This window comes from Manacus vitellinus, unplaced genomic scaffold (assembly GCF_001715985.3).
Source record: "Manacus vitellinus isolate BGI_N305 unplaced genomic scaffold, ASM171598v3 scaffold_4_pilon, whole genome shotgun sequence".
NCBI classification, from domain to species: Eukaryota; Metazoa; Chordata; class Aves; order Passeriformes; family Pipridae; genus Manacus; species Manacus vitellinus.
In genome coordinates this window covers 4,426,111-4,439,695 of record NW_021940604.1, presented here as the reverse complement: position 1 = coordinate 4,439,695, position 13,585 = coordinate 4,426,111, and the positions used below count along the sequence as shown (strand labels likewise).

General features: G+C 38.1%; 1 protein-coding gene across 1 annotated transcript in view; it reads left to right on the top strand.

The window, feature by feature from the left end:
• RGS17 (regulator of G protein signaling 17) overlaps window positions 1-9,684 on the top strand; it is a 29,560-nt gene extending 19,876 nt beyond the window's left edge. The window contains exons 2-4 of the mRNA XM_029962894.1: window positions 2,196-2,285; window positions 4,164-4,398; window positions 7,929-9,684. Coding sequence (XP_029818754.1) covers window positions 2,196-2,285; window positions 4,164-4,398; window positions 7,929-8,117 — 514 coding nt within the window. The 3' untranslated portion in view covers window positions 8,118-9,684. The remainder of the gene's footprint in view (window positions 1-2,195; window positions 2,286-4,163; window positions 4,399-7,928) is intronic.
• The last annotated feature ends 3,901 nt before the right edge of the window (window positions 9,685-13,585 follow it).

Genomic DNA, 13,585 nt, shown 5'->3' with positions numbered 1-13,585 from the left:
AAAAAAAAAGTGCAGTGAAGTTAACATGGCTTTCTTGTTCATTTTCCTCACCACTACTACTTCACTGTTTCCCCTTCATCAACTCATGATAGTTTCCCTAAGTCTAGCAAAGGTTTTGTGTGAGCAAAACAAACAGTGCTTGATCTCAGACAATAAATTAAATTACCAGTGTAGACTGACTGCTCTCAGATGAGTCACTTTCTACTTCCAGTAAGACTCCACATCCTTGGACATCTACTGCCTGACAAGTAAATTATATCAGAACAGTTTAGCTGCTGCTCATGTGGTGAAGGAAAACAAGTAGCTTCATTCTCTTTTAGACGGACTTAGGTGAACACCCTGTTACATTTGCAATGTACACAAGCTGTTTCCTCCTTCCGTGGTGTTATTCTTCCATGGAACTAAAGGACATTCAGTTCTCTGCACCCAGCAGAGAAGATAAATGCTGCTCTACCTGTGGACTGCAAAGGAGGGAAGGAGGCAGGGAGAGAGAGCAGCTTTGTGCCTTCCCTGCTTCTCCCTCACCCCAACTTTGTACTCTGGCCAGATGCAAGGTGACCCTAAGCAGTTACATGTGGGGACTTAAAGATTACAAGACAGAAGAAAGTGGATGGTCCCTTTTTTTTTCTCCTCCTGTATACGGAACTCCTGTTGTCTTTCCTGGGTGCTCCCTCTTTAGACTGACGAACAGGTCAGAGGAGACAGAAAGGCTTTTTACCTGCCAACCCCAGAGTTCAGGATGTGTTGTTTCTCCTGCAGCAGTTGATGACACCCTAACACCTTAGCAGCACTGGAGCTGCATTCCTACGCTGTAACAGGGGAAGTAGGACCAAGGGCCTGAACTAAGGTCTTGGCAGGTAAGTGAAGGAGCAACCAGTATCAAAGAGCTTCGTTTGAAAGTGTACGTCTTTGTAATGTTTAAGTCTTAATATGTGCTCTGCTTTACCTGGAAGCCTAAACTTCCAGTTTTCAGAAGAGTGTTTGAGATCACCTATTAAGTCTGCCAAATGCTTGAAAAAAGTGTTGAAGAGACTTATAAATACAGAGGGTCTAGAAAGAAAGGTTCTTTGTACTAAAAATGTCTCAGAGCTGGGATTTCTTTTTAGAGCTGAGTGTTGAGCTTTTCAGATTAGTGGGAGAGGGAGAAGCTTTATGCTACCAACATATTTTTGTGTAGCAACACTCAAGGATGACTGAGAGCATCATTGTATGGTGAATACTCAATATTCAAAAGATGAGCTCTCTTGGGATTGGGAGGGGGATTTTTTGCTTGGTTGCTTGTTTTCTCTCAATTGGATACATAGGGAACACCCGATAAAGGGAAATTTCCATCTCCTTACTACATTCCGCTTCTTAAGCTTAATTATTGGAACCAGCTTTCCTGTATGAATAACTATGTCACTCAAAACAGACTTTATTTCAATAGTTATCAGGAATTGTGGTTGTGCTGGCAATACTACGTTCCAGAACATTCACAGAGAACACACACAGAGGATACCGCTACCACTAAAGCAAATCTGATTAAAAAGGTATCTGCAGAAAAATAAGTGATGCTAGTTAGCAGCTTTGAAAAAGAAGAAAAAACATTAAAAACGTCCTCAAGTAAAGGAAGTCTTTCTTTTCCTTGCTTGTGGTAATATGACGATAATGGATCCCTTTCTGTTCAGAGGCTTGTAAGTTTTACTTTTTGGAATGGAAAACAAATTTAGGTCAGAGGAGGAAATCATAAGGAGCTGCCACATACTAAGTTCTGTATCTGAGCCATCTACTGTTACCATATCCTAGAGACAAAAAAGGGAATGTTCATGAAGAATGAAAAACTACCCAGAACTGGTGGGGCACCAAACCCCATCAATGTCCAATTCAGATATTCGTATCCCCCTCTACCCTTATTGTCACTAATATTCTCAGTTTACTAAGTGAAATCACTCCAAAAGTGACCTCTAAGTTTTTCCCTTTCAGCGGATAAACTGTGAGCTTCTAAAAAAATGCACATGCTGATAGCAACTGTTAATTAATATTAATCAGAACACAGCGGAAAAGTCATTATAAAAAAGTTTTCTCCAAAAGTTTAGAGGCAAGAGTGAAAAATGACACTTTGTATAGGTTTATATCTTTTAAAAGTTGTCATTACTATAGTAATTGTTTTAAATTAACTTTCTCTAGACAAAATAAAGTGTTGTACTACATTGCAGCCTCACTGTTAGGAATGAAGACAGAGGAGACAATGCAGGAAGGCCAACGCATACGACCAAACTGGAGAGTATCCAAGTCATAGAAGAATGGTAAGTTGGTCAAACTGCTGTCTAGTAAATGTTTTAATTTGTCTTTAACTAATTTTAAGAATTGCTTTGGGTTTTGTGCTTTGGGAAAGTCCTTTTAATTGCTTTTCCTCCAAAAAAAATCTATGCAAAAAGAAGCAAAATCTGTCCTGACAATGAAATGACAACAGAGACATTGATTCATAAGTCAGGTTTATTTATGGTTTCTTATTTGTGGGGAGGAACTGTGGGGAAGAATGGGAGGTGCATGGATGGTTCCATATGTGGATCTCTATAAAAAGCCTCTGCTACCTGTCAGATCATTTTCTTCTGTTTATCCAAACAAGAAGAAAAACTAATGGGCAAGTGCACTTCACAATCAGATTTTCAACATGGCTGCCATTCATAAAACAGCTTGGACAATGGTTTCACTCAAATAAACTAAATAGCACATACCTTGAAAATTGGATTAAACACACTGGAAGTCTGAGCTTCTATTTCTGTCTAAAGCTTGGGCCAATATTTGTTGTGTGTGGAACACACACTGTCAGAGGCTCTGAGTTCTCTAATCCCAGAAAAAGCAAATTAAAACTTTAGAGGACATGTCTGATGGTAAAAGCAACCCAAACAACTCGTTGTCTTCATTGCTAATCATGGTATTTTATGAGAGGAGAATGTCATAAATTTCCAAAAAATACTGTAGTGAAGAGAGCTTCCCAACAGACAGTAAGGGAGTACAGGTTGCTTGTCAGCAACATCCACCTGGACAGATTGCACTCTCCTCAGAGAGAAGATTTTTCACCTTCACATCTGTGTTTAAACTTCTTCATTCAGGTTACAATTATTTTGCTGGATAGTTTAAATGTTAAACTCTCTCTGATTTATCATTTATCACAAATAACTTCCCATCATCCAGTCTGCCTTGCATGCAGAGTAAGACTTGATAAATGGACTTGAAGAGAAATTATATAGACAAATGTCACTTATTGTGCATTATGATTACACAGAAACTATTGACAAGAGCTAGCAAAGCCCTTGTGTTGGATCAGGAAGGGAAGGGTGGGCACTCAGAATTAAGTTTGAAACTGTATTTAATTGTTAAGTAATTCAGATTATTACCTTCTCAAGCTATTCAGTGGTACATTAATGGATTAGTGACGTAAGTTAGTCTTCTGATCACTTATCCACTGCATCCACTGTTAAAAGCCACAAATAGTTTCCTTCAGGAAATGGGAATAAGGACTTTTTCCCATTTCTTCTCTTTCCAGTGTGCCAGCAACATCCATCACATCTCATGCCAATAGATCATCATTCAGGTCAATAGCACCAAACAGAGTGAAGCTTAGCAACCCTTAGGCACAAGCACAGAGAAATATGCTAATTTAAAAGCTCTCTGAATTACTATTTTGTTGGGGCTCATTAGTATGCTTTTGGCTGCCAAGAGGCTTTTATTTTTCTTTTTCTTCCTAAACCAAATTGTGTGGCAGCCAAATTTTGGCCAGTCACCGTCAGAAGCAGGCAGGAACATCAGGTGTCATCTAAAACCCTCATGAAAGAGAGTCTATTTCCATCTTCCTGCAATCACATCTTCTTTATCTGCAGAGATAGGAATTCAGTGCTGCTGTGGGATTTTGTCTTTGGGTCGCATGGCTAAGAACACTAGCAGAAAACTTGTAGAAAGCCAAGTGCATGTCTCGTAACATAAAACATGTTTAGTGGGCTATTGAGATAATGAATGCACAAGTGAAGGGTGAACAAAATTCCCCCGTCACTGATGAAGCCTTGTTGCTTCCAGTTTTCACTTTGGACTAAAGTGCAGTTGAAAGGAGAATTTTTGGACAAATGTATGAAAACACTGTTATAAAAATAGAAGCATATGTGTAATGATATTTGCTTTTGCAGCCAAAACCCTACTGCAGATGAAATTTTGTCTTGGGCTCAGAATTTTGACAAGATGATGAAAACACCAGCTGGGAGGAACCTTTTCAGAGAGTTTCTTAGAACAGAGTATAGTGAGGAGAACCTGCTTTTCTGGCTTGCATGTGAAGATCTAAAGAAGGAACAGAACAAGAAAGTTATTGAAGAAAAAGCAAGACTTATATATGAAGATTACATTTCTATACTATCACCAAAAGAGGTAAATCTGTAAATGTTACATTTGTATTTTCTGTTATTCCAGAGCAGAAATGTTATACCCTGAATTGTCAGGATGGGAGTCTGAAAGTCTGCCTGATCTGTCAGATGAAAGGCCTAGTATGGACATTAAATCAGGAAAGGAAGGGACAGAAAAAGTAGAGACACAGGTGCTGGGTCATTTAGTATCACTGACCACAACACATTTAAGTTCTCTATAAGAAGAAACTCAAGAAACTCCAGTAAGAGAAGGCTGAGAAGTAGGTATATGCATCTTCAGTAATGCCACATATCTGCCAGAGAGAGGAGGTAAGTAATACAAATGGATTTCTGGAGAAAAGGCACCAAAATTAAGGAATTTAAATCAGAATCCTTATAGAGTTATGTGCTGCAACAGCTGTTTGGGAGAAAATCCAAATTTGCTCTTGTTATTCCTACGTGAAAGTCCAAAAATGAAGAGCACATACTTTCTCCAATGAAACATATAATATCTAGGAAATTATATTAGATTTTCTTCAACCCTTTAATTGAAATAGACATTTTGAAATTATCTTCACCCAGAGTAAAGCAAAAGCATGCCCTATTAAACAATGTTTTGGAATATACAGAGATACATAAATATAAAAGCACTATGGAAGAGTCTTTCTTAGACCACATAATGTACCTTTATCACATTTGCCTTGTCTCTGTGCATTGCATTTGACTTCCTACTCAATGGCTAATTTATGCTCACTGTGGACCTTGCATTCTACATTTTACTTTGGCACTGCATTCAAGAATACTTTGCAACTTCATATGAATGAAGCCAACAGCAATTTATAGCTCCATTATCTTCTGTTGTGCCAGTGTGTACTTTTGCCTTGAGTGAGATACTACTATCAATACAGCAAGCTAATAATGAGTCTTTCTTCTAATACAATATCTTTACTACATATACATGTGATGAATGCTCAGCTGTCTTTTTAAGCTAAGATCAACCAGCAGTTAAAATTCAAACACTAACTAAGGGTGCACTAACTTGGTGCACTGTGTGTGTGCAGATCTCATCAATCCAGTTTCTCCTGCCCGTATTGGAAATCTTAGGAGGCAAACAAGAACTGTTTGCAGTGCTTTAGAACAGCATGGGAGCTGAAAAGTTCTTTTCATCCAGGCATCCCATTCCAGATGTTACCTTTCGGCATAAGAGCTGAAATATTTAGCATCACTCGTTCAGTGATGAAGTTATTGAGGCAGAAGGTCTTGGTGGTCTAAACAGACAACCTTGTATTCATCTGTTTATCAAGAAAATACCTTTAGTAATTCCAACTAGTTTTGCCACCTGACTTTAGTGAGTCACTGAAGAAATACAATGCAAATTAATGTTCCATAATTAATTTTTTTTCATTCTATAATTCCTATTAACTTTTACTATGCTCAATGGCCCCGAACCCCACCAACCTGTCAAATTTGAGGTTTTGTTTGGTTTTTTTTTAATCCAAACTGTTATATATGATATTGAATAGCCAGTTAGTTACCTGCACAAACTTTTTTTTTATATAAATACATGTGCCTGTGTGTGGGGGAGAATTGCTTAAATCTTAGTGTGTCATCTCTGTGCTGCAGAAATGCAATGATCTGGGATTGAAATCTATTCAAATAAATTCTGAAGATGCACGGATGCAACACTGCCACTTGAAACTACCTCAGCACTACATCCCTGCACACAGTCACTGGCTGAGCAATTCCACTGGTCCATTTGTTCCTGCTGTGCCACCCAGTCTGCTTGCACGGATACCTTAGTTAAACAGTGAATTCAATCAGAAAACAGCCCAAAAAAGAAATGCCGCTTTCAGATTCCTTAATTCATGTAGCTGTAGGGCTGCTGTGCCAGAACCAGGAGTGGAAGCAGCAGGGTGGGAAAGCGAAGAGGTTGTTCATAGCCACTGACAGAGCAGCGCTCGCTGCCCATCCATCTGAGAGCTGGACAGGAGGGATGCTTGCTGCATCCTGGGGTGCTGCTTGCAGGTGCAGCAATGAGTGCTTGGAGAGCGTGTGTAGGGCAGGTGTAATGAATGTTCTGCAGAGATAGTGTACTTGAGTAATAGGTACAGTTTCTAGCATGAATAGGCAACAGCTTACTTGCAGTTCATTTGCATCATAGTTGTACTTTGTGACTGATAACCAAGTAACAGCAAATATTGGAAGAGAAAGAGCTTGTCTGTTGTGTCAGTAACATCTTCCAATATGCCAACAAACCAACAATGCCAGATTCTACAGTTGGTACTGAAGATATACTGAAAATGTATATTTACTTCTCAGTGCCATACTGTACCATACCATATCACACCACAGCAGTGTGTTTCAAAGACTTTGCTTCACCACATATAAAAGCACACAAACTCACACGTGCAAACATGTTCTCAGTTTTCATCCTAGCTACTGTCCTTCATATGTCAAGGTATCTTAGTACATGGAGCTTTCCATGGTTGAATTCAATCCTTCAGGCACTATGAATGTCTTTTTGTATGGCTGCAGAGTAGCAGGGCCAGATTGCAATTTGGTGTAAATCACAGTAGCTTAACTGATCTCTGCTTGGCCTTTCTCTGCTCAGTATTTTAGCCTTTTTCTTCTTAGCTGAGTAAACCTTGCTGGTCCCAGTGGGCTTTCCTGCTACTGTCATTTTATTTAATCCAGAAGGCATTAATTTGTTGGGTTTTAGAGCATTTTGTGGATAAGCTGTACATTCACTCAAATTTCTAAATGATATGCTAAAATCATCTGTGCATTCATCCCAAGCATAATATGTCCTTTTCTGCCTAGACACAGCAGTTCATTACAAATTGTAAGTAAATGAGAAGCTAAAACTGAAATTTGCTAACAACTTCAATATGGACATATGATATCCTGAAAGTATAAATTACCAGATATTAAATAGTCTTGAAAAGAAAATAAACCTGAAATAGTTAATATTAATGGGAAGACTAACACTAAAAATTATAAAAACTGTGGGTAATTTGTGAGGAACAAGAGTAGTGCCTGAAAAAAATGGCAAAAAACTGTAGGCAGCCAGGTGAAAATGATGAATAGAAAGCTTCTAAAAGCTTAACCAAAAATGCTCAGGGGGGAAAAAAAAAAGAAAAAAAAAAAACCACAAAAAAAGCATTTCAGCCCTCTGAATGAGGCTAAATCAACATTAATTTCAGAGAAATAATTTTAAGTACATAAAAATTATTTTTTTAGGGTAAAATAGCATATTTTGGAAAATTCAGGTTACTGCAGAGCCCAGTTTAGTTGCACTGCATTTAATCTGTTATACAACTGTGTTTCATTGTACAGATTTTAAGATGGATGCTAAGATCAAGTCAAAACTGAAATAGGGTTGATGGTCTCAGTGCATTACACAGTAATTGTGTGATGGCTCTGAAAGAAGCACAGAGCATCACCTAAATAAACTGATAAAGTCAGCATGTTCAACGGAGCCATGAGGAAAAAAGATACATATTACAGCTTTTCCAGTATTGTTGTTTAATATTATTCTGTTCTTATCTTCTTCAGGTTAGTCTTGATTCCCGGGTGAGAGAAGTGATCAACAGAAACTTGTTGGATCCCAGCCCTCACATGTATGAAGATGCCCAGCTCCAGATATACACCCTAATGCACAGAGACTCTTTTCCAAGGTTTTTGAACTCTCAGATTTATAAGTCTCTTGTTGAAAGTATTACAGGCTCTACTTCTGAAACTTAGTTTTTAATTTTCAAACAAAATAACTTGTTTTTTTTTTGGGTGGGTGGGATGGAAGAAAAGTAGTTTAATAACATCTGGAGCTGGGTTCCTGGAGAACTACAGTTTAGCACTACTCAGGCTACTGTGAAGAAAACAAATACATATTATGATCTCTGTCTACATTTTTACCAAGGTCCTCCTTGCTCAAGATGGCATGGGAGGGGAAGAATGGATTTGCCAAAATACATTTGTTTCACACTCCTTTCACCCTACTGCAGTCAAGATTGCAATGATGTATTTGTAGTTTTATGAACAGTCTCCTTGTGTATCCTCACATTGCATGTGCAAGGTAAAACTGCTTCACTTACCACTTAGTTGTTGCAATATTTAATCCAATAACATAAATTATATCTGTATTTAAGGACTTTTTTTGTGCAATACAGTCCTATGGTACATAGATACAATTGCAGCAAACCAGAAAGAGGCTTGCATTTTTTAACATCACTAACTGAAAAAAGCCAATTTTTAAGGTGTAGCATTACTCAACATCCTCTACTGAGTACAGTACGCTGACTTTTTGAAGCCAATATTTCTGTACAGAGAAAAAGAGCTATTTATCACTGTTTATTTAAAATAAATCAAGTGGAGGATTTCTCTGGTTGTTCACTGCCAAAACTGTGGCATTTTCATTACAGAGTTTGCAATGTCAAAAAAAAAAAAAAAAGAAAAGAAAAAAAAGCACAAATTACTTAAAGGGATCCATATCTGGGTGACAAAATCTATGCGCTGATATTGTTAAATTGTTAAAAGAACAAAGATTTTCAATGTACATTTCAGATGTCAGATACTGTAATTGATTTATTAAAGACTGGCTATCCAGTTCTAACACTGTTGTATAATGTATGTACTTCAGCAAAAAACAAAACAAAAAAACAACACAAAGAGCTTGATAATTTAGTTTTTTGAATAAAGAAATTTAATAAAAGATTGCCTACATGTAGCATTTTAGAGCATTTTAGAACCTTTTGATGAATTGCATCTGTCCTGTAAGATTTTTTTTTGAAAGCTAAATCTGGTAAAAAATGTTTTTAAACAAAGTAATGTTTTACGAGGTGGCGGGTTAAAGAAGACTTAGCTTCTAGCCTCATTGATTTTGAATAACTCCTTGAAAACAAGGGGTTTGGAGAGTAATACTAAACCAAACTTCAAGGGCTCCTAAACCTACAGATCTTACCCAAGCAAAATGCCTATGGAAATGCAATGGGTGTCTTTCCTGGGTAAAGAATCCTGTACTGAGCCCTTAATCAGAGGTAAGGCAGCATAGTACTCCCATCACTTGGCTGCCATGGTGTTTTTAATAGGTGTTTGCTTGGCCTTTTTATCAAAAAAATGTCCCATTTCAGGACACATTTTGATGTTTAAAGAGACAGTGACTTGGAACTTCAAAAAACCTATCCTCATACCTACCATACACAAGCAAAATGAGCATTAGCATCTCTCATAAACTGCTAAAGATATACCAAGAAATGTCTTTGAATACTTGCTAAATACATATATGTACATATGTGTGTATATATATATATATATATATATACACATATATATATTTAATACTATACTAAGACTTAAGAGGCAAGGTTCTTCTCACTTACGTAGGACTAAACATGGCATAAGCCTGTTGCTTTTGATTGGACTGGCAGATCTGGCAGTTGTGTCCTTGAGTGGAATCTAGCCCAAGCACAGTTGGCTCCAACCACCCAGTTAGTCCCCTCGGGCAGCCTCTGATGCCCTCTTTGGCGGGAACTGCTGCTGCCAAGGCAGTGATACAGTAACTGGGAGGATGCAGGTCTTAGTTTGTCTTCTGGGGCTTCTTTTTTTCCCTTTGTTTTACTACCTCTCATTTTCTTAATTTATTGAACATGCTTCAAATAGCAAGTTTGGGGAATTTTTTAGTCATTCTTTTTACTTGAAACCTGTGTGCTTTTTTTGGATATATATACGAACAATTTAACAAACTGTTTCTTAAACTCATTTGGTTTTGTAATTTATAAAGAATTCAGGAGATGATTAAAAGGGCTATTCTCTATTCCCTATGCAAATATTTTAACTGTTGTAGTGTTTGACAAAATGGGATCTAGAAAAAAAAATCTGCAAAGTGGAAAACAAATCTGTTTACAGTGGCGTTGCTGACTATCCTACCATATTCAGCACTTTTAAATATTGTTATTTATGAAAATGTAGTTTAAAATGCAAGACAAAATATTTATAAATGTTTCTTTTAATAAATACCTGTTTTGTCTGAAAGTGTTACTGTGTTTTGACAACTTTATTCATGTTGGTTAGCTATTTACCATTATGAATAAAATATTCAATTATTATACTGATAGAATAAGAGCTATGATGTTTACAAGTCCTGAGGGGGGAAAATTCAGTGAGAAAGCACTGCCTCCTTCTACTGTGAAATACTGAATTTCTCTGACTTTTTTCTTACTTAGAATTTAACTATGGTCCTACATATGTCTAGTATCATTTGATTACAGTTATATTTACTGTGGTACTAAACATATACAGCATCATATATGTATATATTTACATAGTGTAATTTTGAGTTGTTGGTGTTTGAGGCACAATACATTTAGTCCACACATCTAAACAATGTGTAAGAGACAAAACTGCATGCATAAGTCTTTACAAATGTAGACTTGAATATTCTCAATGTTACTATTTGATGGTGACCTGCTAGTCATTAGCTATCTTTATAAGATATTTCACACAGGTAGAAGTTCTTGTCAACATGAACAAGTTATCCTTTCAAGACAGTTTTAAAGCTAGATGTGCAGGCCCTGAAATATTATCTTGATTTCTAGCATAAAATTCCAAAATCTGTATTTGGAAACTGTGACATCATTTTGAAAAATATTACACCAATTTTCAGTGTAATACTGCAATGAAATCACGTTCAAAATTTATTGTCTAAAATCCTCTATTTGGAGGGATTTAAAAATTGAATATAGTATGTGAAGTTTCTTTCTTGGAGCAAATGCTGATATTAAAATGTTTAATATATATTTCATTTATCAGTTTGGATTTCCCAAAATTTCTTTATAACAAAATGGATGTAGTCCAAATGGACAATAAGTCATGCTGTAACATGATTTCATTGCCTATCATACAGTTCTTTGAACACAAATTGTAAAACAGTCAAGCTATTAAACTGATTTATTGTGCATGCAGTGTACAATACACTTTGAAAAACTGCCTAAATACACTTATTCTATAGCCTGGAATAAAATAAGTATGTATTTAACTTGTATTTCAGTTTTTCATGAGAATGTATATAGCAAGTGCACTACAGAAAGTGAGTTATGTTTTTGTCACTTTTGCCCAGTGTTTAATATTTCTGTCAAATAGAGCCTAATGCCAAATAGCCACAAATAAGCAGAGCACCTGACCTTTAGGTTTCAAAAAAAATGAATCTATATTGTGTTACGCATGTGTTCAACCTAGTTGTTTACATAACTGAGCTTTCACATAACTGAGCTGAAAGTAGTTTGGGATACCCAGGATAAAGCAAAACCCACAGATAGTATCATGAGTATTCAAATTAGACTGAAGGCACATATGGTATTAAGGAGACTAAAGATATGATGGAGAAAAGACAGGCCAGTGACACAGGTGGCAGGGCAACAGGTTAACCAACTGAGTTCCAGACTGCTCAGTAGCATGGAAGTGTGACCATAGTGCTTCCAGGTCCACAGCCTGTCCACAACTCACTTGAGTACCTGTGGAGTCCACATGGTCCATTCACAGGACAACAGAGAGTGGACACAAACCAGATTTAAGCTAGTAATAGCTCTGTTTTAAGTTAAAGGCATGCTAAAGTGTCTGTGATCTAAACCAAGCAACTGAAGGACAACTACACTCTACTTTAAACAGCCAGGGTTTAAGCTGTCACCTGATGCCAAATTTGCTTTCCTAGGCAGCAAATTTGATCAAAAGGAGCATTTGTCTGTGGAACCAGTATCTAAAAATAGGTGGGGAGCTTTTTCAATAAGTGCAGCTTGCTTGACTGATCGCGGCCTGAGCCTGCTCAGGAACCTGCATCTTCTATATGCAGTAAGTGCTTGTGAAAGCCATTTAATATAAGCATTCCACAATACCAATTCAAAAGCAATCAAAGCTGATACAAGAAAATCTCTAACTTTAGCAACTTCCTATACCACCAGGAGCAAACCTCCCACCTCCACAATGTCTGTGAGCCTGCTCCTGGCATCATTAACCCGGCCAACAGAGCCTTAACAGTCCTTATCAAATCCAACAAAGCAAAAAATTAAGGTTGCACGTTGGCAGCTGCAACGTCTGCTCCAAGTTAACTTGACCCTTGTCTAACTACCAACTTCAAAATAGGTTTTGTTCTCGGCCCATAATGCTGTTGTTTTTTGAGAAGGGTAGCATGGTAGCACATTCGGAGACTTGGATGCAGTGACAAAGGTGCAGTCCTGCTCACCAATACCCTGAGTACATTTGCAATGACAGAACATCAGCCCTGTTCATGTATGTCCTGAATACTTCTACCATCAGTAGAAGTGATGTTTGTGGGATGAAAGAACAAAACAATAATGGTGCCAAAATCATCTGACAAAAACCTAACAGAAACATTGTCTGCATATTATTTAACATTACACCAAAACCCAGATTTTGCCCCTTCCTTTGTCCGTGAACTCACACTGTGGAAATCCATCCTTCCAGTTTAAAACAGAGTACAGTTCAAAGGCTGACCATCAGTGATTGACTTTTTTTTCTTTTCAAAAGCTTTACATTAAATCCCCCCTTACTCTAAATTTCCTGAGTTTTCCATACTTCTCTTCACAAGCAGGGTTCACACAATAGTAAAACTGTCATCTGGGGGGAGTGTTGATCTGCTTGGAAGGCGGAACAGCTCTTCAGAGAGACCTGGACAAGCTGGAGAGATGGTCTGATTCCAATGGGATGAGGTTCAAAAAGGCCAAGTGCCAGGTCCTGCACTTTGGCCACAACAACCCCCTGCAGCGCTACAGGCTGGGGACAGAGTGGCTGGAGAGCAGCCAGGCAGAAAGGGACCTGGGAGTTTGGATTGACAGGAAGCTGAACATGCCTCAGCAATGTGTCCAGGTGAACAAGAAGGCCAATGGCATCCTGGCCTGTATCAGGAACAGTGTGGCCAACAGGTCCAGGGAAGTGATTCTTCCCCTGTACTCAGCACTGGTGAGGCCTCACCTGGAGTACTGTGTCCAGTTCTGGGCCCCTCAGTTCAGGAAGGATATTGAGGTGCTGGAGCAGGTCCAGAGAAGGGCAACAAGGCTGGTGAAGGGACTCGAGCACAAGTCCTGTAAGGAGAGGCTGAGGGAGTTGGGGTTGTTCAGCCTGGAGAAGAGGAGGCTCAGGGGAGACCTCATCACTCTTTACAACTACCTGAAAGGAGGTTGTAGCCAGGTGGGCATCAGTCTTTT